At 51.5% G+C, this 27,031-nt stretch overlaps 2 protein-coding genes across 9 annotated transcripts in view; one reads left to right on the top strand and one right to left on the bottom strand.

Moving 5' to 3' along the window:
- The window catches only part of Kif21b (kinesin family member 21B), a 47,226-nt gene extending 31,513 nt beyond the window's left edge, over window positions 1–15,713 (top strand). For 2 of the 8 annotated variants that reach the window (XR_005974015.1, XR_005974018.1), the window contains exons 25-36: window positions 339–544; window positions 623–700; window positions 2,491–2,604; window positions 4,433–4,471; window positions 6,497–6,633; window positions 7,503–7,683; window positions 8,716–8,880; window positions 9,147–9,264; window positions 9,917–10,087; window positions 10,587–10,786; window positions 11,263–11,452; window positions 11,841–15,713. Coding sequence is in view for 3 of the 8 variants with exons in the window: in XM_041647997.1 (XP_041503931.1) it covers window positions 339–544; window positions 623–700; window positions 2,491–2,604; window positions 4,433–4,471; window positions 6,497–6,633; window positions 7,503–7,683; window positions 8,716–8,880; window positions 9,147–9,264; window positions 9,917–10,087; window positions 10,587–10,786; window positions 11,841–11,895 (1,464 nt within the window). In the remaining 5 variants the exon portion in view is untranslated. The remainder of the gene's footprint in view (window positions 1–338; window positions 545–622; window positions 701–2,490; window positions 2,605–4,432; window positions 4,472–6,496; window positions 6,634–7,502; window positions 7,684–8,715; window positions 8,881–9,146; window positions 9,265–9,916; window positions 10,088–10,586; window positions 10,787–11,262; window positions 11,453–11,840) is intronic. The other 6 variants (XR_005974019.1, XR_005974020.1, XM_041647997.1 and 3 more) reach the window with 4 other exon arrangements.
- Window positions 15,714–19,592: 3,879 nt separating this feature from the next.
- LOC121446213 (maestro heat-like repeat-containing protein family member 7) overlaps window positions 19,593–27,031 on the bottom strand; it is a 32,550-nt gene continuing 25,111 nt past the window's right edge. Inside the window, exons 16-22 of the mRNA XM_041648683.1 lie at window positions 24,423–24,563; window positions 23,704–23,880; window positions 23,012–23,170; window positions 21,900–22,001; window positions 20,905–21,007; window positions 20,328–20,387; window positions 19,593–19,744 (exon numbers count right to left, since the gene is read on the bottom strand). Of these exons, the coding sequence (XP_041504617.1) occupies window positions 19,593–19,744; window positions 20,328–20,387; window positions 20,905–21,007; window positions 21,900–22,001; window positions 23,012–23,170; window positions 23,704–23,880; window positions 24,423–24,563 (894 nt within the window). The remainder of the gene's footprint in view (window positions 19,745–20,327; window positions 20,388–20,904; window positions 21,008–21,899; window positions 22,002–23,011; window positions 23,171–23,703; window positions 23,881–24,422; window positions 24,564–27,031) is intronic.

A 27,031-nucleotide genomic window follows, 5' to 3' on the forward strand; every position in this document is an offset into this window, starting at 1 on the left:
GACTGAGCAGTGAGTTATGCCTCGTCCTGGAATGATCTGATTAGGTCAGTCTGATGGATACTCTGTGGTTTGCATAGTCTAAAGGCTTCCACCAGCAAATCTCCCTCAGGCCAGGCAGTATCATTTTCCTCAGGATTTACCCACTTCTCATGTGTTTGCTTCCATACTGGAGGGTAAGCCCACACTGAACTAGATCTTCTGTTCTCAGCTTTTTTAGTTAGAATCTCAGCCTCCCCTGTACTTGGAATAGTAGGGGCTGTGTCATCAGGCCCAGGTCTTACTTTCCTTTTATGGTCCATCAGTTGGGCACATTGGCCCACTCATCCTTCCTTTCCTAGGGTGAGCCTAAGCTATCTGCCCAAATGAAGGCTGTGTCTGCGGAATGCCTGGGACCCCCGCTGGATAGTTCCACCAAGAACATCACCAAGTCCCTGGCCTCCCTCGTCGAGATCAAAGAGGATGGAGTGGGCTTCTCTATCAGAGACCCCTACTACCGGGACAAGGTCTCACGCACTGTCAGCCTGCCCACCCGAGGCAGCACTTTGTAAGGAGGGGGATCCGGGTCATGGGTCAACGTGGGCAGAAAATTAGGTCTTGGATTCACTGGATCCTTCTTTTCTAGCCCTCGGCAGTCTCGAGGTGCCACGGACACATCCCCTCTGACCCGAAGAAAGTCTTATGACCGGGGGCAGCCTATCAGGTGAGAAAATACATTCTAGAATCTGCACAAGTCACTGTCCGGTCCTCAGGGGCATGAATGGCTCTGAACGTCTTCTCTGTGGATCATCCCATACACTTGCTAGTGCAGCCCTTTATGGCACCATGGTCATATATTCCATCTTCACAGCTAAATGGTGAGGTGTCTGGGCTCAGCGTGATCGTAGCAACCTATGAGAGGCAGGAGAAGAGCCTGCTCCAGACCCCAGTCTTCCCTCTTTGCCCATAGCTCTGGCTTGCAAGTGGCCTTGGTTGAGAGGAGTTGAGAGGATATTGCTATACGTGCAGCCTAACAGCCTTCATCTGTGAACTCAGAGAACACACTGAAGTCAGTCTGAGGACTAAGCTGAATTCAGGATGCTAATCCAAAGGGAGGAGAGTGTAATGGTGGCTTTCCAAAGAGGGGAATAGACAGGCCACCGAGGTCACAGACTCTTCCTTGAAGGAACTGTCAGTTCTCATGGTTCAGCTTCTGGAGATTGTTCTGAACAACGAGTCGGTAAATCAGAGCCAGAACTGCTCGTAGGGATTATTCCCTCCATATGGAGGGCCAGGTTCCCACGAGGAACTGACCGTGTCTCCAATGATGTCTGCATCACCTAGTTTAAAGAAAGACCTGAGTTACTGTATGCAGATTGACAGTATTGAGCTCAACCATGGCACTGTAACCCAGGCCCCAACGAAGCTTGTCTGATCTTTCTCAGCTTTCTAATGCTTAGCAGTGTTGGAGAGGACTGTTGCAGTGTGCTTTGGAACTGTTTCAGGAACCAAAATCTCCATATAATTGGACGTGGTAGCCGACACTTGTAATCTTAGCATCCAGACAGAGGCCAGGTCAAAGTCTTGCAAAGCCAAGGCCAGTCTGGTCTATATAGTTTGTTCCAGGCCAGACAGCGCTACATAGTGAGCTCATGTGTCAAAACAAACAAATCAAAACCATCACTAAGAAACACAAAAATGCTCTAATAAACAAAGGCAGTAACTGGAGCGTCCCCAGGACACTTGTTTCCAGGATCAGGGTGGGAACAGCCTCAGCTGGAAGCGCACACGCAAAATTATACAAAGCTTCCACTACCCCATGTAAGTCTGATAACCACCCAGAGAATGACCAGGAGCATTGACTGTGGGATTAGAAACAAACTTCAAACAGCAGATGAAACTCCAGCTACACCGTGAGGGTGTGATTTAAGGATCTAGGGGCTGGAGAGACGTTGGCTCCATGTTTAAGAGCACTGGCTGTTCTTCCAGAGGACCTGGGTTCAACTCCCAGCTCCCACAGGGGTTCACAGCCGCCTGCAACTCCAGTTCTAGGGTGTCCGATGCCCTCTGCTGGCACTGCACACACATTGTAATACCGATATAAATGCCAGCAGAACACCCACGCACATAAAATAAGATAAATATTTAAAAAGCATCATCTAGGGCTGGAGAGATGGCTCAGCGGTTAAGAGCACTGGGCGCTCTTCCAGAGGACCCGAGTTCAATTCCCAGCAACCACAACCACATGGTGGCTCACAACCATCTATTATGGGATCAAATGCTCTTATGGCTTGGAAGTGTACACGAGAGCACTCATACATAAAAATTAATTAATTAATTAAATAGAAAAAAGCATCATCTAGGCTCTTGGCTAGGAAAGGAGTTCTGAGGTCACTACACAACAGGCCCTGTCCCCTGGGGCTTCATGGGGTGGGACAGAAGCTGGAAACCCAATACTGGGTGGACTTGTGGATAAGGGTGTGGTCACTGATGACTCCTGTTCTCATTTACCAGATCCACAGACATGGGATTCACACCTCCATCCTCACCTCCCACTCGGCCCCGCAATGACCGCAACGTCTTCTCTCGTCTCACCAGCAATCAGAGCCAGGGGTCAGCACTGGACAAGTAAGAGCAGGCCTGAGGAGAGCCAAGCAGGGCACTGAGGCTGGGAGGGGAAGCCTGTGGGGGCCGGTCAACTGGGTAGACTCCAGCCGGTCTGTTTCAGCTCCTCTGAGTCATGAGGCCCTTGATATTCTTCAACTTTTCTGTATTCATCAAGGGTCTCTCCTTTCCCCCCAAGAGTGCCAGGAAAGGAAAAGATGGAGGTTACATCCCTAGGGTGGGACAGTCAGGAGTAGTAGCCGTGGGGCAAGCATACCAGAGGGTATTCTAGAATGCCCCTTCCAACTGCTTCTGTCTTTGCTGTTCTCTGCAGCCCTTTCTTAAAGCTCCAGCTACTGATTGCAAAAGCTTTACGTAAGGCCTCGGTAATCCTTGAGCGCTTGCCCAGTGGACAGAGACCCCTGAGTCATCTCCACGTGGTGGGCTCAGCTCCACCTGTGTTCACAGCTCCTGTGGTTAGGCCGTCATTGCTATAGGGTCATTCTGTTCACAGACATCCCTGTATTCAAACGGTGCTCAACCTTGCTTCACGGTCTGCTGTACATGCATGATTCCATAGGAACTGTCAACCAGCCCAAGAATTGTTTGTCTTCTCTGATTTGCATAAGAATGTGGTCCAAAGCAGAGTCCAGGGGCCTTTGCCTAGAAGGAGGCCCAGAATCTGGGACTGCTGACTCTCTAACCCTGACAATGGGACTTTTGCCTTCAGGGGGACCCCATCATTCATGGTTTCATTTCTGTGCTCCCCCAAGCCCACTCTGGCCATCTTCGGCTCTATAGTTACCCAAAGGGCTCCCTTCTTTCCTCCTGAAAGCTTTCCTGCCATGAAGAGCAATGATGTTGTGACTTTCAGGGGAGCCCCAGATTATAGACTGCCTGCCCTTTGTGTGTGATTCCTGCTCTGCCCACCCTCTCACAGCAACCTCCCCTTCTGGCTCAAAACACTGCTCCCTAGGTGCTAAACCCGCGCGTGGGGCAGACCCAGCAGGTCAGCATCCTGGATACTGTTCTTGCCCAAGTTTACTTCATCTCAGCTCCTACTAAAGAAGCTGTGGCTATGCCTGGCCCGCCCATCCTGATACACCTCTCCCCAGTGCCATGCAATTGACTTGATTGGTCATTTGGTTTATTATTTATTTCTTTGTTTTGCTTTTGAGACAGGGTCTTGCCATGTATCTAGACTAGTCTCGAACCCTTATCCTTCTGATTTACTCTCCTAAGCGCTAAGATTACAGGCATGTGCCACTACATCCACTTTGTCCTCTCCTACTCCCCACAAATTGGAGTAGGACTCTGCCCATCCTAGTCTGGTCTACAGGCTTTGGTCCTATCCAGTGCTCCAGTCTTGGGACCTACACACAACACAGAGTTAACTTCTAGATATGGTCTGAGGGAGGAAAAGAGCATTGGGGGCCTTCTTGTGTCCTTGGACAGGCTTGAGCATTGCCGGGATGGTACAGCCGGCCCCAGCTTACACAGTGGGCCTACCAGAGAGCTTGGAACTAGCAAAGAGCCCTGGAACCATCTCCCCAAGAGTGGGCTGGCCTCCCACACCTCCTATGGCCCTCCTCACCCCTACCCTGATAGCTGAGAGACCCCCTGGTGGTCTGCTGCTGGGGCACTCTCCCAGCTCCCAGGACAGTCTGTCCCCACCCTAACCCCACCACCCTCCCTAAAGGCCCTCTTCCCCTGCCTCTCTCTGCCTTCCCTGAAGAGAATAACCGCCCTCTGACCTCCCTGCTCTGTTGTTGCTGCTGCCACTGCTGCTACCGCCATTCCTATGTGTGTTTTCCTCTCTCCCCTAATCCAGCTAATTTTCTGCCCTTCCCAGGTCTGATGACAGCGACTCCTCTTTGTCGGAGGTCCTGAGGTACACACAGAATGTCTCTCATGTTTGATCCCCTTTCTTGCTCTCTCTTTCTCTCTTTGCCTCATGCTCCACCAGCCCCTCCTGCCTGTACCCCCTGTCCACAGCATGCTGCCCCTCCTCTCCTAACCCCCCGCCTCTGCTACATCCATGGCCCTCCTGAGACCTCTTCTTGCCCCATGGTTCCTTCCTCTCATGGTGACCCCGTGGCCTCAGACTATGCCATGCCTGGCTAGAGCTAAGGGCTTGTGGTCGGGGAGGGTGCAGCTGCTTGTGGCTGGCCCTGTTCTCTTCTCCCTCCTGCCCCAGGCAAGGTGGGGAGGGACATGGAAGCCTGGGTTGGACTGGAGTGGAAGCAGAGGTACCGCGAGGACCTTGTGAGCCTGCTAGTCTTTATCAAGTGTCTTTAGCTATGGTGGCTGTGCTTGCGGTTCTTGTAACTTAGCTTGTGTTGGTGGGTGAGTCTTGCAAACTTCAGCTCTGAGGGGCACCGGGGGGGCGGGGGCAGTGCCCTGCTTATATCTCTTAGCACACAGCTTGTGGGTGTCTATTACCCTTCAGCCCACAGGACACCAGAGGCTGGTCCCTCGAGCCTACTGAGCACAGAGCCCTCATAGCAAGGGGTAAGGCTTAGGACCCTGGCCAGCAGAAGGCTCTTATACAAAGGCCAAGAGCTCCCTCTAGCTCTCCAGGCATGCTCTCTGCTTACCATATTCTGCCATACCGTGGTTGGCACCACTGATTTAGCCTGTGCAATGAGGTCTTGCCAATAGATACTACTAGTAACATACCAGCCTTTTAGATCACCGACTCCTTTCGATACACTTTCATGGTGGTCTTGGCCTAACTCAGCCCAAACTGGCATCACAAGCTGGCAGCGAAAGTAGGGAGCTATTTATGCATGTGCTTTTCTGGCATGTGGGCATGTGTGACTAGTGTCCTGGTGTTGCACCTGGCCAAGGCAAGTCTGCAAGATCGTGCAAGAATGCTACAAGTGGCATGTCAGTCATCTCAGTGACTCCACCCCCAGCCATTGTGCCACTGTCCGCAGCAGCGTTCTCTTTAAAGAGCTAGAATGTGGTTTTTGATGCAACCTAGCTGGGTCTCATCATTAAAGACCTTCCTGAGGAAGACAAAATCACCCCTAGAACCCCCAAAGGTAGATATAGCAAAACTCTTATACTTCCTTGCCTCGTCCTTGTTCCTGCTCCCAGGGTATTGTGCAGGACAAGCAGGTACCATTCCAGGCCCAGGCAGGCTTGCTCCAGAGAGGTTCAGGCATCCCAGCCCCCTGTTGGGCTGCAGTCCCCTGACCTATCCCTTTGGATATGGGATTTTTTGTTTGTTGGCTGGTTTGCTTGTGTTTGACAGGTTGTCCTATATGTGCCAGGCTGGCCTTGAGCTCCTTATAGAAACCGGTCTGGCGGCACACTCACAGCCGTCTCCGGCTTGAGCTTACCAAGTGCTGGGATAACAGGTGTGTGCCCAGCCCTGATTTATCCCTTTGTAAATGACCGGCACAGGTCTGACCATGCTGGCCCAACTCATGTGGCTCTGTGTAGGTGCCCGTCTGCCTCACTACTGCCAGCCCTAGATCACTGGCTGGTAAATGAAGTCTGTGGAGTGTGACAACCTGTATGCACATCCTTCCTCTCGCCTGCCCCCAGTTTTGATCGCCGAATAAGCATGTAGACTCATGGGCGCTACAGAGGCCAGTGCTAGCACTTGGGCCTCCGTCCTGCCCCAGCAGGGCTGGCTGCATACCTATCGCTGGCTTCAAGTTAGCTAGCCTCTCCCGATCCTGTTCCTTCCAGCGTGCCTGGCATGGACTTCTCCAGCAGTCTGAGGATGGCAACCGCAGCTCTTTCTGGCTCCCAGACCTTGGTGGAGTTTTGTCAGCAGTCCCTGAACCTCTCATTATTCACTGTCCCCTCTCAGCCCAGACCCCTCTGTCATGTGTGCCTCGGTCAGCCTGGCCACGATCCCCTTGGCTGATTGGCACATCCTCTTTCCCTCTCTCCTGGGAAGGGGCGTCATCACCCCCATTGGCGGAGCAAAGGGAGCACGGACGGCCCCATTGCAGTGTGTCTCCATGGCCGAGGGCCACACCAAGCCTATCCTCTGCCTGGATGCCACCGATGAGTTGCTTTTCACAGGCTCTAAAGGTGCGTGGAGACTTGAGGGGCCAGTGGGGCTACGTTCTCTCACCCACCACTGCACGTTTCTTTTCCAGAGCGGGCTGTGAAGACAGCAGCGTACAGCTCCCCCCAAGGGTTGAGGCTATGTGGAGAGCTTGCTGCTTGTCTTTTGCCTTGGCTCAGGGTCTCAGTCAGTACACTCCTGACTGAGCCTACCCTCCCACGTGATCCCGCCGGCTCTCCCTGCCCACCTCCTCCTTTAGACATTTTGGGATGCTTTTCTGAAGTCCAGCATCTCCACTCTCTGATACCACCAATTCCTCCCTGATATTACCCGGCACCCACGTCATCTCTGCCGCTGCATCTGTCCGTCAGTACCTCTGGTCTCAGCAGCAGGGGTTCACAGTCCTACAACTGATTACAACAAAAAAGTTAAAGACTTGACCAGAAGAAGGAACAAATTTGTAGCATGCATGCATAATAGGGGCCTGTGTGTGCACATACCAATATATGTATACGTATCTATGACACACATACATTTATCCACACGGGAAAGGGATAGCTGTCCACTGAGCTGTGTTTGATTGGTTCCAAGTTTCCCCATGTTTGCTTGCTACTTGGTCATGTAGTAAGTAGTGGATTTGTAGCAATTTTCTTTCAGCCCAGACACCTCAGCAAGGACCAGAGAACTCACTGTTACTTAAAGTTCTCAGCCCCTTTTCTGTCTCCTGAGTTTTTTATTTTTATTTTTTTTATGAGATTGCACGTGCATGCATGCTTCTCTCTCAGAGTTCTGAGATGTCTGTCCCTACCAAGTGGGACCCCCCCTCCTTTGCGGGAGCTTCCTGGCTCCTGATGTCAGCTCCTCTCCATAGTTGTCCCCCTGTCTCTGGCAGACCGTAGCTGCAAGATGTGGAACCTGGTAACAGGGCAGGAGATCGCAGCTCTCAAGGGTCACCCCAACAACGTGGTTTCTATCAAATACTGCAGCCATTCCGGGCTGGTGTTCTCCGTGTCCAGCTCCTACATCAAAGTGTGGGACATCCGGGACTCAGCCAAGTGCGTTCGGACCCTCACGTGAGTGCCTCACTACCTCCTGCTTCACGGGGCTGGGTTTGAGAAAAGCGCTTCCCTGTGTAGGTGAGCACTAATCATGGCACAGCCTGACTAGACGGGCAAAAAGGCCCTTACTGGCCCATAGAGTGACTTTGACTCCAGAGGACAAGGTTTAGGGGACAGTTTCTGAATAGTGGGTTAGTGAGCCTTTGACCTACCTGGCCCCTCCCTACCTTGGTCTCAGTCCTCCAAGATCAACGGTTTGAGATAAACTGCACATAGCCCTAGGAATCCGAAACACCAGCAGGAGGCAGCAGCCTCCAAAGCCAGCCAGCTTCACAGATGAGCCACCCATCATTGTCCTCAGCAGGGACACAGACTCTCCAGAAGTCAGGTTTTATCCTTATGTGTGCATTAGAAGCCACAGATTGATTAGTCTGATACTTGAAAAGCCAACACAGGGATATTTAGGGCTGCAAACTTACTCAGGACGATGCAGTAGCCACAGAGAATGTCACACATTTGACTGGCCCTATAGAATGTAGACCGCCTAGAATGAGCCCCACTATGTGTCATGAGCCTGGGTGTATATCCATTGTAGGTCCGCCTGCTGTAGCAAAGGCTGGGGTGTGGGGTGTTGATCATGGCTCTTTTGGGAGGGAAAGAGGTAGATGGGAAAACTACCTTCCACTCAGTTTTGCTGTGGATCTAAAGCTATTTTTTTTAATGAAGTCTGGGGGAGGGGTCGTACACAAATGGATGGAGAAACTGAGGCACGGAGAAGTTAAGTGATTTCTACATGACCCAGGTTCAAAGCCCCTTGACTCCTACAGTCTGTGCAAACTGCCCACGCACACGACGGGTCATAGAGACATGTTGGCTAGAGTGTAGCTGGACCAAAGGTCTAGTTTCCAGGGGAGACTGTTCAGCCTACATAGAGAAGACATCCTGGGAGAAGTGACTTTTCCGAGCTGGTCCAAGTGAGATTTGTTTTTCTGGCCTGCGTGAATAGCCTCTTGTGACCTCTGGCTTTGCTCTCTTTTCTCTGAGTAGGTCCTCAGGCCAGGTGATCTCAGGAGATGCTTGCATAGCCACATCCACGCGTGCCATCACCAGTGCCCAGGGCGAGCATCAGATCAACCAGATGGCCCTCAGCCCCTCAGGCACCATGCTGTATGTGGCCTCTGGCAATGCTGTCCGGATCTGGGAGCTTAACAGGTCAGTGAGATGTCAGGAGAATAGGCTCAGGGAAGGTCCACAGGCCTCAGCAAAGTGGACCACTCTGGTGTGGGCTGGACCTCAACTGTGCCTCCGGTTCCCCAATCTGTGCGCTTGCCCACTGTCTCTGACCTTGGTCCTTGATCTTGCTTTGAAGGGGAGAAAGTAATCTGTGTCTATTCCAGGCCAGATTTTTTCTATCCCCCTGCTCTAACCTAGTTGCCCCTCCAACTGACTATCCCTGGTTGGGCCTCGCCCCACTGTAGGTTCCAGCCCATCGGCAAACTGACCGGCCACATTGGCACAGTGATGTGCCTGACAGTCACCCAGACTTCGAACCAGCATGACCTCGTGGTGACTGGCTCCAAGGACCACTATGTGAAGGTACCTGTAACCGCCTTGACACTAGCTGGGGTCTGGCTGGAGCCACCTGAACGATGCTGTTCTCACTATTTCCGCCTATTCCACCTTTACCCTCTGTTACGTGGGGAACATATAAAAAACAGGGAGACTTCTGGGAATTGCTGCTGGAGAGAGCATCTCAGAGAAAACAGGAAGATGTGTATGATCAGTCAAGGGCATAGAATTATTCTGTAAATCGTGAGAAATTAGCAACCTAAATGTGTAAGGATTGCAGGTAGAGCCTCTGAATGGGATATGATGCGACCATTAAAATGATAAGTAGGGGGGCTGGAGAGATGGCTCAGCGGTTAAGAGCACTGGCTGCTCTTCCAGAGGACCTGGATTCAATTTCCAGTACCCACATGGCAGCTCACAACTGCCTGTAGCTTCAGCTCCCTGGAAGCTGACACCTTTACACCAATGCACATAAAATAAAGTTAAAATAAATTATTTAAAAAAAATAAGTAGGAAAAAATACAAAATAGGCAATTTGGTTTGCTCTCTATGATATAGTTGGACACTTTGTGGATGCAAGGGAGATGGAGGGGGTGAGACTATGGCAGTGTTCTTCCAACAGTGCTCAAGGCCTGCCCCAAACATGCCCCTCTCTGGGCTCTGCCCTCCTCCTCTGCAGATGTTCCAGCTGGGGGACTGTGTGATGGGCACCATCGGCCCAACCCACAACTTTGAGCCCCCTCACTATGACGGTATCGAATGCCTGGCCATCCAAGGAGACATACTGTTCAGTGGCTCCAGGGACAACGGCATCAAGAAGTGGGACCTGGAACAGCAGGAGCTCATTCAGGTTCGGGAGGGGAGGGGTGGGATGGTCCAGGGCGAAGCTCCAGGCAGACCTTAACAGGGCCCCTCCAAGACTGCCTGCTGTCTGCCATCTTCCCTGCTGTCCCTGCCCTCCTCTCCCTGCAGTCTGTGTTGGTTCCATTGGGACCCTCTGACCCCTGCTCCCCACCAAGCCCCAGCTTCTAGTTTGAATGTGAAGCACCCGGTCCTGTGTCAAGCACTTGACTTTAGCCTGGCTCTTCTGGAGGCTGAAGACTTTTCCAGCAGGGCAGATCCAGAAGTCTGAATGTGGGAACTGTGCAGAAGGACCCGTCTGGGCCTTTGAGTCCTCTGGCACAACTTAGCTCAGCCTGGGAATGTGGGGTCTGTCCATCTAATAGCTGTAGATGCCAGGAGCCAGGTAGCATCCTTCCACTGCTAGCAAGAGGGATGTGTGTGTTCCTGGGGCCTTGGAGCAGGCCCCCTCCCTTCTCTACACCTTATTAGCCCTGACCCTCCCACAGCAAATCCCCAATGCTCACAAGGACTGGGTGTGTGCCCTGGCCTATGTTCCTGGCCGGCCCATGCTGTTGAGCGCCTGTCGGGCAGGCTTCATCAAGGTCTGGAATGTGGACAACTTCACACCCATTGGTGAGATCAAGGGCCACGACAGCCCCATCAACGCCATCTGCACCAACAGCAAGCACATCTTCACGGCCTCCAGGTGGGTGCCGGGCAGGAGGGCCTCTTGTTCCCCTCCCTCTTCCCAGAGTCAGTATGGTGACAGGGCTGTGCAGCTGTCCCCACAGATTCGATTCACCCAGCAGAACCCCACAGAACCCTTCTCTCTAAACCTCCTGTTCATCTTCACTGAGCACCAAGCTCCCAATGTCCTGGGTGCTGCACTAGACAAGGGATCAGGGAGCCCCTGGGCCCCGGGCCAGGACTCATCCTTCCAGCAGTCCCAATCTCTCTCTCTCTCACCCATGCAGGAGCTAAGGTTTGCCCTACCACTTTTAAACCTCTGCTTCTTTAGCTGCAGCTCTGCCCCCACCCCGTCAGGCAGTGCCAGGTCCTCAGCCCCAGGGGCACTACTCAGCCCGGTTTCTTCTTTTCTCTCCTTGTCCCCACCATGTCCCTTCTCTCCCCTCCCATCTCTTCCTACCTCTCCTCTCTGCCTCTCTACCTCTCCCCCCATAGTGACTGCCGGGTAAAGCTGTGGAATTACGTCCCTGGACTCACCCCCTGCCTTCCTCGCCGAGTCCTGGCCATAAAGGGCCGCGCCACCACCCTGCCCTGACCCCTCTCCAGCCCTCCCCTTTCCTCTCTCATTCTTCCCCTCTTGCCTTTTCCTGTCTTTCCCCACCTCGATCTGAGCTGCTTCTTCACGGTATGAGACTGTTTTACTCTTGACCTTCTTATTCTCCCTCCGTGCCCTGCCTGGCCCAACAGATTGCACCAACAGCCCATCTTGCAAGCATGAGCAGTGGGACAGAACCCTAGGTAGCAGAGAGCAGAGGGGGAGGCATTGAGGCCTGGACAAAACAAAACAACGAGAAAGCCCAGGACACCAGTCCTGCAGGGTCTTGGAGACCATGTCCTGGGTCCTCCCTTTGCCCAGACCCTTCCCTGTGCATCAGTGCCCACTGCTCCTGAGCAGTGTTTGTCTTAGCCCAGCCGTACACGAGGGAGGTGGGGAGTCTGCCCAGCCTTTACTTTTGGGGGCAGCCGGCTGGGCTCACGTCAATGGCTGAGCATCCTCACTCTGTCCTCCCCAGTGACCTGACAGTGAAGTTCTGGAGCATGCGACGGCTACCGGTGGCCCACCCTTGAAGTTTGGACTGAGGGTGGCTAGACCCTCGGACCTGGCAGTCCACATGGCGTGGAAGGGAAGCTGTTGCCTGACCTGAGCAGACCAGCCAGGTGCACTGAGGACAGAGGGTGTGGCCCTTCTCTTGCTCTGCTTCCTCTCACTGGCCCCTCTGTCCCTCCCCTGCCTCCTGAGAAAGGAGAGGCCGGGGAGGGAGTAAGCTGTGAAGCCAAAGGGCACGATCCCTTCCCCCGCCCAGTTCCTTGCCCTGCCCATAACAGGTCACACTGTCTCCTGCTGAGGCAGCCCTGCCCTTCCTCCGGGCCCTCAGCCCAGGGTGGCACTGGGAGGGAGAAGAAGTCCTCCTGCCCTCCTGCCCATCTATCCTCCAGTGAGCTAGCCTCTTCCATGTCTCCCAGCCCCACCTCTGGAGCCACTGCATCTGCCTCTGAGCCCACCAAGGTAGTTCTCAGGTAACCATGGAAACCAGATGTAAGCAGCTGAGTCCTGCAGCTGACCCTAAAACCCTATGGCCACCAACCACCCACCTCAATGGGGCCCAGTCATTCCTTGGGGCATCCTCTGCTGAGGGCGCGGTGGAGCTGCTTAGACAGTTCCTCTGGGGAGGTCAGCAATACTGCAATTAATCTAACTTATTGTTTTTTATTTTTATGTTTTGTTGTTGCCTCCTGGAAACTGACTTGAAGTTTCTTCCCATCTTCTCCCCTGCACTCGTGGTGGGGGAGTCTTCTCTTTGGCGCTCCAGCCCCCTGCCCCACCCTCTGCTCGGTGGGCAGAGGAGGGAAAGGCCTCTTCCACCCTTTGCAGCTCTGGCCTTTGCCCCAGCTCTGCTCCACCCCGGCAAACCTTCTAGAATAGTCCAGGTCTCTAGGCCGCCTGATGCCGCAGTGCCTTCCTCCATCCTGAGGCCTGGCATCATGCTGGGCAGCCTTATGCCAGCCATGCCTGCAGCCCACATGTGTCTTTTCCTTATGGGCCTCGTGCCCACAAACCCCGAAGGTCAGAGAGTCCACCCAAGACCAGCAGCCCAAGACCAGGGAACCCATGCTCCCTAGAGTCCTATGTGGTCTAGATTGGTAGACTGTCCACTAGGTAGCGGCTTGGGTAGTAAGGCTACTAACCTAATCAGCTAATTATGTTTCAGCCCTCATGGGGACAGGAAGCCCCCACTGCTTCTTTTCCTTTAGTTATTCTAGAAACGGATTTTCAAGCCTTAAAACCAGCCTGGGCCAAAGGCCCTCCCTTTTAGATTAGCAGGAGGAGGCTCATGCTCCTTCCTTGCTTCTCCCACGGGGCTGTGGACTCAGCTGCAAGGATGAGGTGTAATCTGTCTGGCGCCCCCTATAGGAACAACTCCAAATTTATAGGTCTAGACCTTGAGAGGGGTCACTCCATCCCTCACCCCTGGCTTCCTCTGCCCTTAAACTGGTCCACACTTACTCCATTGCTTCACTGATCTCATGCTTCCTGGCCTCGTTCCGGGAGCTGTGAACCCCAGCTCTGTTCAGAGGACATGGTGACTTGAGGACTTTGGATAGTTAGCATAGCACATCTGCATTTGGCTCTTCTCTCTCTGTGGCCGGGTACACTGGTACCTGTCCATGTGGCCCTGCAATGGGAGAGTCCCTGCTGAGGACAGACCCTCTCTGAGCCATCCCGGAGCTGTATCGGAGACTAAGATTATCCCGCCTGTTGGTGGCCCCTGTCGGACATGGTGTTAAGTCTGGGTACGTGGATATTCAGAATGATACGCCTGGAAAGCTGGTCAGCTGGAACCTAGACAGTCTGTCTGCAATGACCAGAGATCCTCCTTCCTCTGCTCATCCTGAACATGCTAAGAAACTGCCTTAGCTCTCAGAAGTGACCACGTCTTCTCCTCCACCCCTCTCCGCCTGAATGGAAAGCCTAGACCTTACGTCCTGTAAGAAAACCCAGAACCCATCTGCATGAGTGTTTACAAACTCCAGAAACACATGAGACTTATCTGACCCCATGGGCTGGGCTGCCCCAGCCTGGGGTGCCGTACTGTATAGCTAGCTGCAAGGCCAGTTCTTGTACAAAGCGTGTGGTCTTACAGCCCCGCGAGAGGTGCTCACCGTCATTGCCCCTTCCGCCATTTCTGATGGGTCACTACCTCATGGCGGGGCTGCTATGCTGTCCCAGCGAGTGTCATTGACTAAACTTGAAATCCTTTGGAGCTCTAAGCGCATTGTCCCCGAGTCATTCTGAGCTGTGTTCTGGGAATGTTGGTGTCCCTTCCCACTCTTTCGGGGTGTCCAAGGCACACAGCCAGGAGCAGGCCCCTAGCTCCACTCATTGCACAAGCGTCCTACGTGTTGGAAGCACAAACTGGTTGTGATTTGAGCACAAAGCAGGTCTCGGGGTAGACAATATAGGCAAACATGGGTCCAAGAGGCTTTTCGCAGATGGGCTGAGTCTTAAGTTAGACTAGGGATGCCCATGCCTGTGGCTGACTAACCCATGTACTTTTGGGACTTATATCACTTCTTGTGCCCATCCTAAGACTTGAGGCCCAGGCCATATCTGTATGCTGTGGGCCCCTCCCTAGACCCCCATACCCCAGACCTATAAAAACCCACGTATAGCTGTACCCCACCATACTGAGCCTGAAGAGCCTGGACCCAGGCTCCCATCTCCTGAACTAATGTCCACATCCATGCTTCCGAAGCTGATTGGCTTCCGTCTGGATGGAACTTGGGCCTTCTCTGCACAATCCTGGGTCAGGACCCATTCCAGTATTAACCAGTTCAGTGTTTGCACTTGTTGGAGAGACTTGATCCCACAGCGGCCAGGTCCTGGAAGGCTGTGCCTGAATCAGCCTCTAAAGCCTGCCAAGGAGGGAGAGAAGGCAAAGAATGAGAGGCTGACCCAGCCCAGCCCTTGATGTGGTCAGAGTGCCACCATCAGCTACTTGAAAAGGGACAGCTATGGATCTGGAAGATGCCTCCCACCCTCGCCCCAGCTGCAGGCTTGGGCAAAGGGCAGGTTAAAGCACAGACGCACACACGCGGGGAGGATGCTGTCTCCCGGGGGCATCCTCGTGCTGCTCATTGTGGTGGAGGTGCAGCAGAAAGCTGCTGTGCAATTGGGGCATTATGTTCTACCCTGCTAGTTCCTGGGGACCTCCCCTGGATTCTGGGCTGGGTGCAGCCACACACCCTTGGCTGAGCCTGGTTGGTCTGTGTGGGCAGAACCTGCCCTGCAGGAGCGGTGAATTCCATCCTGTCATGTGGCCCAAACCTGTGGCATCCGTCCCTTTGTCCTTTCAAGTTGGAAACTGCTTGCTGCTTAGAAGAATGGCCAATGACTCCACTGAGCCTTCCTGAGCCCAGCCGTCCCCTCCTGACTCCTGGCTCTTCACTGCTCCTTAAGTGCAAGAGACTCTGCAGGGCAAGTTCTGTTTCTTTGACATCTTTGTTCCATCCCCGGTGCCCACCCCTCTTCATCTCCAGCACCCACCTGACTTCCTTTGCCTCCTCCTTCCTCCTTCAATCCTGTGTCCTCAAGGCTTTGTCAAACAGTGGAAAGTCGGTACTGCTGAAAGCCAGAAAAGACCACTGATGTCTTGGTGCCCCGCCCTGCCCCCAGCTCTTCCAGCCGCTGCCCCTACCCAAGCTGCGGGGTCTCTCTTGGCTCATGCGCTCTCCCGTGACATGGTAGCTCAAGGTGTGTATATGCTTTGTACCTCTTCCGATGACTGTACATAGGATATGAAAGTTATTTAAGCCTCATGTTGTACATTTCTGTTCTGGAATTGGATATGTGTGTTCTAAGATAAATAAAACTCAAATGACCATTGTCTGTTGACCTGTGGCTGCTGGTGCTTTCTTAGGGGTGGGAGGTTGTTTTTGGGTAAGTATATGAGGCTGGCCTTTGTAACTGGGCCCCATGGGAGAACAATGCTCTATGATGAGTTTATGGTCCCTTGGAGTATGTTCTCTTCTCCCAGCCCTCTATGGCCTGCAGGGTTCGAGGCAGGTACAGGTGGTCAAGAACAGACACCAGCACTGACTGAACACCCAGTACTGGGGTCCTTACTGTTAGGGGCATTCTTTGCTAGATCATCCCTGGTATTAGGTGATGGCCTCTTTATGAAATGAGGACATTCACAGAATGGAGAGACTCACCAGGACAGGGCTGGGCTTTGATCAGCCTGCACCACCAAAGCACCCACTTTCCGTCACTCACATATTGCAAGCCTTCCCTAGGACTCGGGACTCCCTGTGTGTGGCACGGGCTGGACATATTTTGTTTCGTTGCCACTTGCGGAGAGAAGACAGAAATGTACACATACTGAAAAGCTCATATAGCAAACCAGCTCTGCGATGGTCATGATGCTATTACTAGGTCGGTGCTTTCCAGTCTTCGGGACGCTGTCTTCTCCACCACCCTTGGAATGGAACCCAGCATCTTATGCATGCTAAGCATGTGACCTGCCACTGGTTTACCCTCCCAGCCATTCTGTGTTGTCATCTGTCTGTCTCTCTGTACACTCCGGTGTGTCTGGCCCACTCCTTAATGCCATCTATGATTAGGAAGCCTCCTATACAGCCAGGAAGCCAAGATCAACTTTTGTTGCTCTGTTTCCCAAAAGGAAAACCAAGTGGTTTCTGAACCCACACAAGTCCCTGTTGCTCATAGTGACCCAGCGAGCCGGAGTTTGGGGGGTGGGGAGGAATTCCGAAGAGGCTTCTTCTCTTCCAGCAGAGGAACTAGTGGGAGGGGACCCTTAGCCACAAAGGGAAACACAGTGACCATTCCTGCCCCGTGTCCCCAGCCTATGGGGCAGGCACAGAGCCTTCTGCCTTGGAGAACGGGTTGGCTTCCTGAAGATCATTGATTTTGGCTAGGCAATTGAGCTCCACCCCATGCCAGCCTCCTGCCTCACCCTTGCTCCCCAAAGCGCATGTTTTACATAAGATCCTATTCTACTACTCCACAGACAGACGCAGCCCATTGTGTGTTGTGGGAAGTGACAACTGGGTGTGGCCAGCTGCCACTGGGCTGGGCACATAGATGAAACTGAGAGGGGTTTCTGTAGCTTCCTGCTTGCGCTAACTCCTCCCTTCATCCCCCAGAGGGTTGGCAGCAATGATTTGCAAAATTCAGGTCACCCTGTGGGAACATCAATAGTCTTGGCCATGGGCCCAAAGTTAAGAGATTCTTAAATACAGGGGACTAGAGAGATGATGGCTCAGTCAAGAACACTGGCTGGACTTTCTAAAAGTTTATTTAAAGTCTGCAGGCTGTGGTGCACGCCTTTACTCCCAGCACCTGGAAGGCAGAGGCAGGTTGATCCCTGAGTTTAAGGCCAGCCTGGTCTACAGAGTAAGTTTGAGGACAGCCAGGGCTATGCAGAGAAGCCCCATCTCAAAAAAAGTTTATAATTTTAATTGTGTGTGTACACATGTTTGTCCTACACATTAGTGTGCAGGTACCCATGCCTGTGTGCCTGCATACAGAAGTCATAAGCTGACGCCAGATGTCTTCCTCAATCACATTCCACCTTGCTTACTTACTTATTTGTATTTTATTGATTTCTGATTTCTTGAGATGGGGATCTCACCATGTAGTCCTGTCTAGCCTGGAACTCACTGTGTAGACCAGGCTGGCCTTGAGCTCACAGAGCTGTGCCTGCCTTTCCTTCCCGAGTGCCACCATACCTGGCCTCCCCCTTATTTTTTGAGATAGGTCTCACTGAGTTGAAAGCGTTCTGATTCAGTCTGGTCAGCCAGCCCCGGGGCTTGGGTTACGTGCGTGCACCCCCACACTCTGTTCTCTTCTGCGGGTCCTGGGAGGATGGACTTGGGTCATCTGTGTAGCAGACACTAGACACTAAGTCCCTCTTAAGAAGCTGATGCCATTCATTGTCTAAGCCCGGAGGCACCTCAAGAGACATATTTTTCCAAATCCCTCATTTTATACACAGAGGGAACCGAGGCCCAGAGAGGCCATCAGAACTAGCTGAGGAGATAGCAGGACAGAAGAGCTCCAGAAACCCACTCTTTTATACCTATATCTTGGTTTGACTCAAGTGAATGAAAGCAGCAACACGTGGGAACACCCAGTCCTGGAGGAGGTTTTTTTCCCAAACAGCTGTTACTGATTGTTGTGTTTGATTTTATTTTTAATATAAGATATACTGTTTGTCCTTGCTTGTGAAGGCACATTTATCCTTTGGGGGCAAGGAAGGAGCTATCGGTGTCAGTGAGTCTTAGTATTTCTATTTATACACAGGGTATATACTCCTATGGATAAAGTGGTTAGCCCAGAAGGCTTCCCATGGTAACTGGGGGCAGCTAATGATGAGCCAGGAACTGTGAGAAAAGCCTCCTGGCGGCTGAAGAAATTAGCAGGACCTTTAATGCCATCCTTGGCTTGTTTGCAAGCAGGTAAGCTTGCAAGATAATGCAAGGAAGATGTGGGCCTAGGGAGGCCCCGAAAGGAGAGGGCACCTCAGGTCCCTGAAGGCTTGTGTGCAGGAGACCACTGGGAACTTCAAAGCGTGGACCTGTGAAGCCAGGACTCCAGCCAAGTCCAAGCCTGCCATTGAAGGAGCTTGCATTTGTATTAGGAAGTTGCTGTCCTGTAAGCTTTTCCCAGTGACTGAAGTCACTTAGGAGAAAGAATGGTGAGGGGAGAGGGGCCATGGGAGCCACAGAAGATCCTGTACGGACCCAGAACATCCCAAGGACCCACTGTCGTGCCGATGTCAGTAAGACTGATTCCAACAAGAAAGAGCGAGCTCTGATCTTAATACGCTAGGGGAAGGATACTTCTGGGCTGTGGTTTGGGCGGTGCCCAGGGGCAGCTGTATGCTACTTTTATAGAGTGGTCTTACAGAGCTAACCACACTCTCTGTGAGAAAAAAAAAATCACTTTCCTGCTTCAACTAGCCAGGGGGACACTGCTATTTACCAGCAAGAATACTGCCCAGCCACTAGGAGAACTCAAAAGCAGCCTGGGGTATGTAGCAAGACAGTACCTCAAAAAAAAAAAAAAAAAAAAAAGCTGGGGGACTAGAAAGATGACTCAGAGGTTAAGAGCACTGACTGCTCTTCCAGAGGTCCTGAGTTCAATTCCCAGCAACCACCTGGTGGCTCACAACCATCTGTGAGATCTGTTGTCCTCTTCTGCTGTGCAGGAATTCATGCTTGCTGAACACTATCTGTAATAAATAAATAAATAAATTTTTTTTTTTTAAAAAAAAGGGCTGGTTACGGCGATACACACCCATAATCCCAGCATTCAGGCGGCAAAGGCAGGAGAATATGAGTTTGAGGCCAGCCCGGGCACATGGCAAAACCCTGTGTAAAAACAAAACACACAGCTGCTAGTACAAATGAATTCTAGTTACCTTATGTGTCTCATGCCCAGCATGCAAAGAAAAGTGCTTAGACCACGTGACTGAATAAGAGTGGCCATGGGCAGCAGCACCAGAGAAGCCAGCCTGTCCTAGATGATTTCACACACACACACACACACACACACACACACACACACACACACACAGCAGCTCGTGACCACAGATTGATATCTAACTGCACAAAAATGAATGCTTTCTCTTTTTATTATCAGAGTTCTACAGGGACACACCATTTCTAGTGCAAGACTCAGAAGGTAGCCCGCTGTCACAGTGTTGGTGGCAAGCCTTCATCTTGGACCCTAGCATGCAGGCTCAGTGGTATCTCCTTAGGAACCTCCTTATGTAGAGGCAGGATGAAGGGGTCTTAGCTGGAGTTACCGGCTCCTTGGCTTCGAGGATGTAGATAGTCTGGACGGTAAGGCAGCTGACTATGGGGTCAGGGTCTCTCTGCATGTACCTGAAGGCTGTAACAGATCATACAGGGGGTGGCACAGTGAGCAGAGGAACGGGGCCAGGCGAGGCAGCAGGACCCTGGCACTGCTTGGAGGAAGAGGGAAACTTTTACAATATAAGCAAAGATGTCTTCTAGAAGTCCACACTGTCCATTGCGATCAAGACCCCCAAGAGCCCCTGGCTCAGGGAGACACAAGGCAGCTTCTTTTTTGGTCCTACTTGCCTCTCCTATCTCTACCTTCCTCCTCCATTCTATGTGAAGTTCTCTGACCCCCCCCACCCCCACCCTGCAGCAGAACTGCAGCCCAGGACAGAGCCATACTGGCGCGGGGTGGGGAGGTACACTCTGTCATGAATAGAAGAGAAAGACACAGTGTGTAGGGGACATGTCTCAGGGACAGTGAGACACAAAAGTTCCCACACAATAATATGAGTCTGTGATGAGACTCTTGAGGGGAGGAGCTGGGGACACTGGTACTCTAGGGAAGAAGGCAGGGTAGCTCTTTCCTAGGGAGAGTTCCAGGAACCAGCCTGGCAGATAAGCATCCTCACCCCTAAAAGATGCACACAGTAGGCAATGGGGTGGTCACTCACCTATATATTCATCCTCAATTTCCTCTTTCTCGGCCCTGTTGAGAACCCGGATGATCTGACCTACAGGGGCACACAGGCACTCAGTGGCCTCCCAAGGGGGCAAGTGGGCCCTAACTATAAGTTCCCCAGTAAAAGTCATCACCCCGTCCTTTTGTCTATCTTTCCCAGCCTCGGTTACCAGCCTCAGGGTTGGACTTGCTCCATGAAACCAAACCGCTTCTCCCATTCTGCAGAAGCCAGGTGAAGATGCAGATAAACTGCACCTCAGGGATGCTAGTCCTCTGAGTGGCAGGAGGTAAAGTCCACCTGTCTTTGAACCCACTAGGGACCACACACAGGCCTGATGTGCCACCCTTTGGGGGCTATTCTGCCTTGGTTTCTTAGGAGTGGGCCCATTCTGCTATAGACAGGTTACCCCTACCCAACCCCTGTGGTGGAAGGGAACAGATGGGGTCATTACCAGGGACTCTGTAATTATCATGGGTCCTGTAATTAGAGCCTTACATACCCAGCCCTCAATCTAAACAACCCAACTTCAAGTAGACAGTGGCCCCGAGAAGACAGAGGGCCATCGTACCTGCAAACCACACAGCGACCTGGCGGATGGGGCCCTGCGGACTCTTGAAGAGAGCCACACTCTGCTTCAGGAACCAGAGCGCCTTGCTCCTTTCCTGCTGCAGCTGGAAGAAGCAGTATTACATGGCACAGCTGGAGTGGCAGGCTGCCAATCTTCTTGCCTCTCAGACAGTCTACATGGGAAGGGCAATGCAAGCCATGCCAACTGCAAAAACCACATCCTGTGTCCCAACTCCTGGAACCTTAGCTCTTACGTGAAGCCTTCCTAGATTGACCAAGCTGCGAGAATAGCAATGTATAACAAAGCCCTTGACATAGTGATTCTTCAGTTCTACTGGGGTCTAGGTTTCCTTGTCCCCCATAGTCTCGGGCATTTGAATGTTAGATCCGCAACTGATGGCACTGTTGGGGAGGCTCAGGAGCTGTGGCCTTGCTGGAAATGTGTCACTGGGGGCAGGCTTTGAGCGTTTTTAAGACTTGTGCCATTTTGGATTTGTTCTCTCTGTTCCCTGCTTGTAACTCAAGATCGGGGTCCTCAGATCCCTGGTCCTGTTACCATACCTTCCCTCTGTCACCATGGACTCTCACTCTCGAACTGAAAGCTCAGATAAACTCTCCATGGTGTTTAATCATGGAGACAGAAAAGGGACTCAGCATCACCCTCTTCCACTCCTCCCCATGAAGATGGCCCCTCTACATGGGTAGCCTTTCTGCAAGCTGGAGCTGGGCGCAGTGCCCTGCCTTTGTATTAGAAAGTGTATTCCTCTCGGAATTACCAATTCATGCGCCTAATTCTCCAGGGTAGACACGGGGCACTGAGAGGGCAGGAAGCACCACCAGGTGGCCAACACAAGGCACTGTCGCTGCTAGCTCCTGCCACCACCAGCTGCAGGGAGGAGACTGACTCAGATGGCTGAAGGTCAGGGGATGGGGGTGGCGGGGGTGGGTGGTGACTCCCTGGCACAGGGCAGAAGGATCAATCAGCTGCTGGCTTACCAGAGCACTGAGGATGCTGAACACATCATTCTTGGAGAAGACCCCTTTGAGTTTGGACCAGCCCAGGAAGGTAGCTATGCTGCAGAGGCTGAGCCTACAGACCTGGAGAGATGGGAGGCTCAGCATGAATAAACTTGGACAAAGACACAGAGTGGTCCAAGAGGGAGACAGGTCATAGCCCATTTGGCCTTGGTGAATTGAAGACTCAGAGCCTGCAGGCATTCAGGCTCAGGAGAAATGGAGACCCTCTACTGATAACCTCTTTCCCATGAGGCGGTGGAAGCGGCAGCTGCTGTGATAGAAAAACCGAGTCCCACGGCAGTGTGACTGTCTACAGCACAGCCGTTGGCACCGTGCCTTTCCAACCCCAAAGCAGTCTCTCGGAAAACAAATGTCAGGTTTTTGCTATGTAGCCCAGGTTAGCCTCAAATTGGCACATTAGGCTCTTGAGTACTGGGTTCTCAGAAGTCTACCACCTCACCCAGGTGCCTCAAAGTCTTGGTACACCACCTGGGTTTTCCCTGCTCTATATCAAAGTTGGCTCGGTCAGAAACATCACTGAGTTCATCAGGAGGTACCCATTCCTCCCCAGTGCTCAGCAGCATCCTTGGATGTATCTAAGAGGTCTCCTGTTACAAATCAAGGCAGTGGTTTCTGAGCATTTAGCTGTGGTCTCCTGGGCTCACAGCTCGGTCTGTCATAATCCAGGCCTCTCTGCTCTGCCCAGAATACAACCACAACTGGAGCTCTCCTGCCCTAGGAGCCCCATCTCCCTTCCTTGGGAAGGTAAGGGCAGACAACAGTAAGGAGAAAGTTCGCGAGGACCAAGGCAAGGCAGCAGAGAGAGGAGCTGGTGCCACTATGAGACTTCCTGAATTAGGGTTTGCATGCCCACCAGCTTCTAGTGGAATTGGTAGTTAGCTGAATCAAACTGGAGCTGGAGGAGAGTCAGCCCAACAGCCAATCACCTCTACTCGCTGAGTGTCTCCAATAGCAAAGTCTAATGGGTCCCCTTCGTGTTACACCATCCTGTCACAGCCCTGGCCAATACCATGTTCTGTATTAACTTCCAGGGAGAACCGAACGCCAGGCTCCACAGTCCAGCTTCTCACCTCCACCACGTTGGTGTTTACATCCTGCAGGTGTGACACAAAGAGGACTAGCAAGTTGAGGATCTGGTGCCTCAGGGGACAGACAAGGGCCATCTTCGAGACCTTAGTTAGGATACTTCCGTAGATCTGGAAGGTTATCAGGCGCAGCTCCTCTGACTCCTGTGTAAGAAGAGACACACTCAGGAAGACCCCAGCACCTCTGCTCCTGCGCTGCCCACCCAGGTCAGAAGGGCTCTCAACTCTGCTCCCACTAACCACACTCCCGTGCACATCCCCCGTCCACTTCGTTCAGCAACACAGCTCCCCTGTGCTGCTCTCCTCTGCCCTCTTGTTGACAATTACAAAACAAGAGTGCAGAAGCAGTCAGTCTCCCAAGAACTTCACTGGGGTCAAGGAAAGGGCTTTGTAAGGAAACTCCACCCAATGGGTGGTGGCGGCACACACCTTTTATCCCAGCACTTCGGAGGTAGAGGCAGGTGGATCTCTGTGAGTTCTAGGCCAGCCTGGTCTACAAAGTGAGTTCCAGGACAGCCAGGACTGTTACACAGAGAAACCCTGTCTCAAAACTGCCCCCTCGCGCGCACATACACACACACAAAAAAAGTTCCACCCTCTTCCATTGGGTCGCAGCTACCTAGGGTAAGAGAGCGACCTCTAGATCCCTGGAGGAGGGGGGGCTGGGGGAGCTTTACCTCCTCAAAGAAGTGGACCAAAGTGAAAGCCAGTTCAGTGATGAAGGAGGAGGCGTGACGCCAGGTGAGGTCCCTGAGGATGCGCCGCAGCATGAGGAAGGTCTCTGTCACCACCTCACTGCTGGGGGAGTAGCAGCAACTCAACACGTAGGGCTGCAGGATGTGGAAGTGCCTCATCTACAGAGGGACAGCCGCTCAAAAGCAGAGTCAGGAAACTGTCCCCACCGGCACGTCCCATCAGTCCCACCCTCCATGTAGACCAGTGGATACAGCTCTTGCAGTTTTCACTCTGGAAGTAAGAATGGCCCCGACATTGGATGGCGATCAAACTGGGCTTTCAAAAGGGTTCCAGGCCAGGAAATTTCTGCCCTCCGTGAGCAGAGGTGAAAAGATAAAGATTTTCCATCTACTGCGCCATAAATTGCCCTCCTCACTGTCTCCCTCAGTCCTGATGATGCCACTCTCCAGACATCTGGATGGTACATCTGGGATCCTGTTCTCTGAAGTGACTTACAGGACAACTTTCTCCAGGACCTTTTCTGGATGGGAGGAAGTATGAATGGCCAAGTCCGTCTGGATTCTATGCTGGACAACCGGCCTCAAGGGGACTCATGTCCTAATTCAGTGTGTCTCCCTGTCTATAACTGGACACACTAGCTCTCCAGGTCCACCTGTTCCTTCTCCGGGTGAAATGTCCTTGTCCCCTCTCCCATTTTCACCGTGTTTTTGTACTTTGTGAAGATCTCTGCGATCTGCAGGAATAGATAGTCTATGGCTGGCTCCTCGCGCTTGAACCAATCCACCAGAACCTTGGTGGAGAATTCATCCACAATGCCGGCCACGTCTGGACAGCGGAGCAACTAGCAAGAGGAAACCAAGAATGACAGAAAGGTAGGCAAGGGAACAACTGAATCTAAATTCTGTCTTGTTGTAAACTAACGTTTTCAGAGCCTTGGTAAGAGCTTAAAGGACAAGTTCACACCCTGTCATTCATCCATGGCGCAAGTCTTCCTCGGGCATCTTTGAGAAAGGATGATGGAAGTTAGCAACGAGAAACGTACGTAGCTGACACAGATCCTAGCACTGGGGAGCTTTTTGTTCTGTTTTGTTTTTATTGAGCTATATATTTTTCCACTCCTCTTCCTTACTCTCTTCTTCCCTTCCACCCTCCTCTCTGCCCCCCCATGCTCCCAATTCTCTGGAGCTGTGGACCGTAGTCTGGTTATCCTTTGCTTTGTTTCCTTTTATCCACTTATGAGTGAACACATACCACGTTTGTCTTTCTGAGTCTGGGTTACCTCACTCAGGATGGTTTTGTCTAGTTCCATCCATTTGCCTGCAAATTTCATGATGTGATTGGTTTTCATTTTTACAGCTGAGTTGTGTAAATGTAACCCATTTTTTTAAAAACCCATTCTTCAGCTGAGGGGCATCTAGGTTATTATTGGCTATTATAAATAATGCTGGGGGCCTTTCAAGACATGACCATGAACTGCCTGGAGAATATTTCAAGGAAAGAGCAGCATTGCCACAGGTTGAAAGCAGCTACAAAGCATCAAGAATGGAAGTTTGCAAAGGAGGCAAGAACTTGATTGAATTAGACTTGAAGATAAGGGAGAACTTCCCGAACCCTAAGTCTTCGGAATAGAAGACAAACAATTTGCTAACTCCACTCCAGCCTGAAACTCGCAACTGCTTCTGTGGGTGGGCGTCTACTCTTCTCAGCTGGGCAACAGCATTTGAAGGAACTTCTAGAGTGTTCCCCAATACCAGCTGTGCCTAGATCACTGCTGTAAACTCGGGAGCTTAGAGAAAACTAATTCCTGTACCCCACCCCAAAGCAATTCCGAAGAACTAGGCACCCAGCATCAGAAAAAGGTGGTGTGAGGCTTAGCATCTCCTAGAACAGGGTTCTCAACCTTCTTAATGCCACACCCTTCAATACAGTTCCTCATGTTGTGGTGATCCCACACACACACACCATAACATAATTTCGCTGCTTCATGGTAAAATCTAAAATAATAGAAATGAGTTAATTTAAGATGTAAGAGTTAGTTAATAAGATGCCTAAACTAATAGGCCAAAGAGTGTTGTAATTAATACAGTTTCTGTGTGATTATTTCGGGTCTGAGCGGCAGGGAAATGAACGAGCAGTCTCCGCCTACAGAGACCTGCTGTATGAACGCACCCTTCAGCTAGTTAGACTCCTGCATTCTCCAAGAAAATCCTTAGCATACTTAGCAAGTGTCTGCTAGCATCTTAGAATGAAGATCCCTGTTTATGTCCTAGTATTATTGGTATTGTATTATCTTCTGTTGATATTCAGAAGTCATCTTTGTCTTCTCTTAGATAGGTTGGAGCTAGTGAGGTGGATGAGTGGGTAAAAGTGTTTGCTATTGAGCCTGAGATACAAGTTCAACCCCTGGGACCCACAAGGTAGAAGGACAGAAATGGTTTTTGCGTGTTGTTCTCTGATCTTCACATGTGTGTTTGCTCATCCATGCACACACAAACAAATAAATGTGTGTAATAGCTTTCAAAATCAGGTAACTTTTTAAAACTAGTAAGGCAGACTTCAAAACCTGCCCAGCCCCGGCTGGTGAAAGCATAAAGTGATAAACTTTACTGGAGAACACTTGGACATCAGTATCAAAAGTCACAGAGGCCACCCACACTTCCGGCATTCATACTTCCACTATTAGAACCCTTATTTAAGACACTCATCTATAATACTGGAAAGATTGTACACAGAGATGTTTACTACAGTATTGTTTGCATTTGTTTCAACTTAGAAGCAGAATATGCTATGCATTATGGAATACCGTTGTGTTAAACACCTCATTATTGTTATAGTTTTACGGAGAACATGCGGTGAAAACAGAAGAGACCAGCAAAAGGGGCAAGAGGCTAGGCATGGTGGAGCATGCCTTTAATCCTACCACAGAAGCAATCTGTGTCTGGATCTCTGTGTGTTTAGGGCTAGCCTAATCTACATAGAAAGTTCTAGGCCAGCCAGGGCTACATAGTGAGAATCTGTCTCAAAAAGGGCATGTGGTTGAGAATAGGGAGAAAGTAGAGGGGGTGAATAAGAACGAAGTTACAATGCTGTATATGTATGAAAATGTCCCAGTGAAACTCATTTCCTTGTATCCTGACTAAAAAGTTAGTTTAAAAACAAACAAAAATGCAACACAAAGAACATAGAATATTAATTTAACCTTATATGCATACTCACATACACTCACCCACATAATACACACTCTCTCTCACACACACACACACTTACTCACTCACATACACACTCACAGTCTCACACGCACTCACACAC

The sequence above is a fragment of the Microtus oregoni genome, unplaced genomic scaffold, assembly GCF_018167655.1.
Source record: "Microtus oregoni isolate MIOR12 unplaced genomic scaffold, Mior012 000003F_ref0000135, whole genome shotgun sequence".
In the NCBI taxonomy this organism is placed as follows: Eukaryota; Metazoa; Chordata; class Mammalia; order Rodentia; family Cricetidae; genus Microtus; species Microtus oregoni.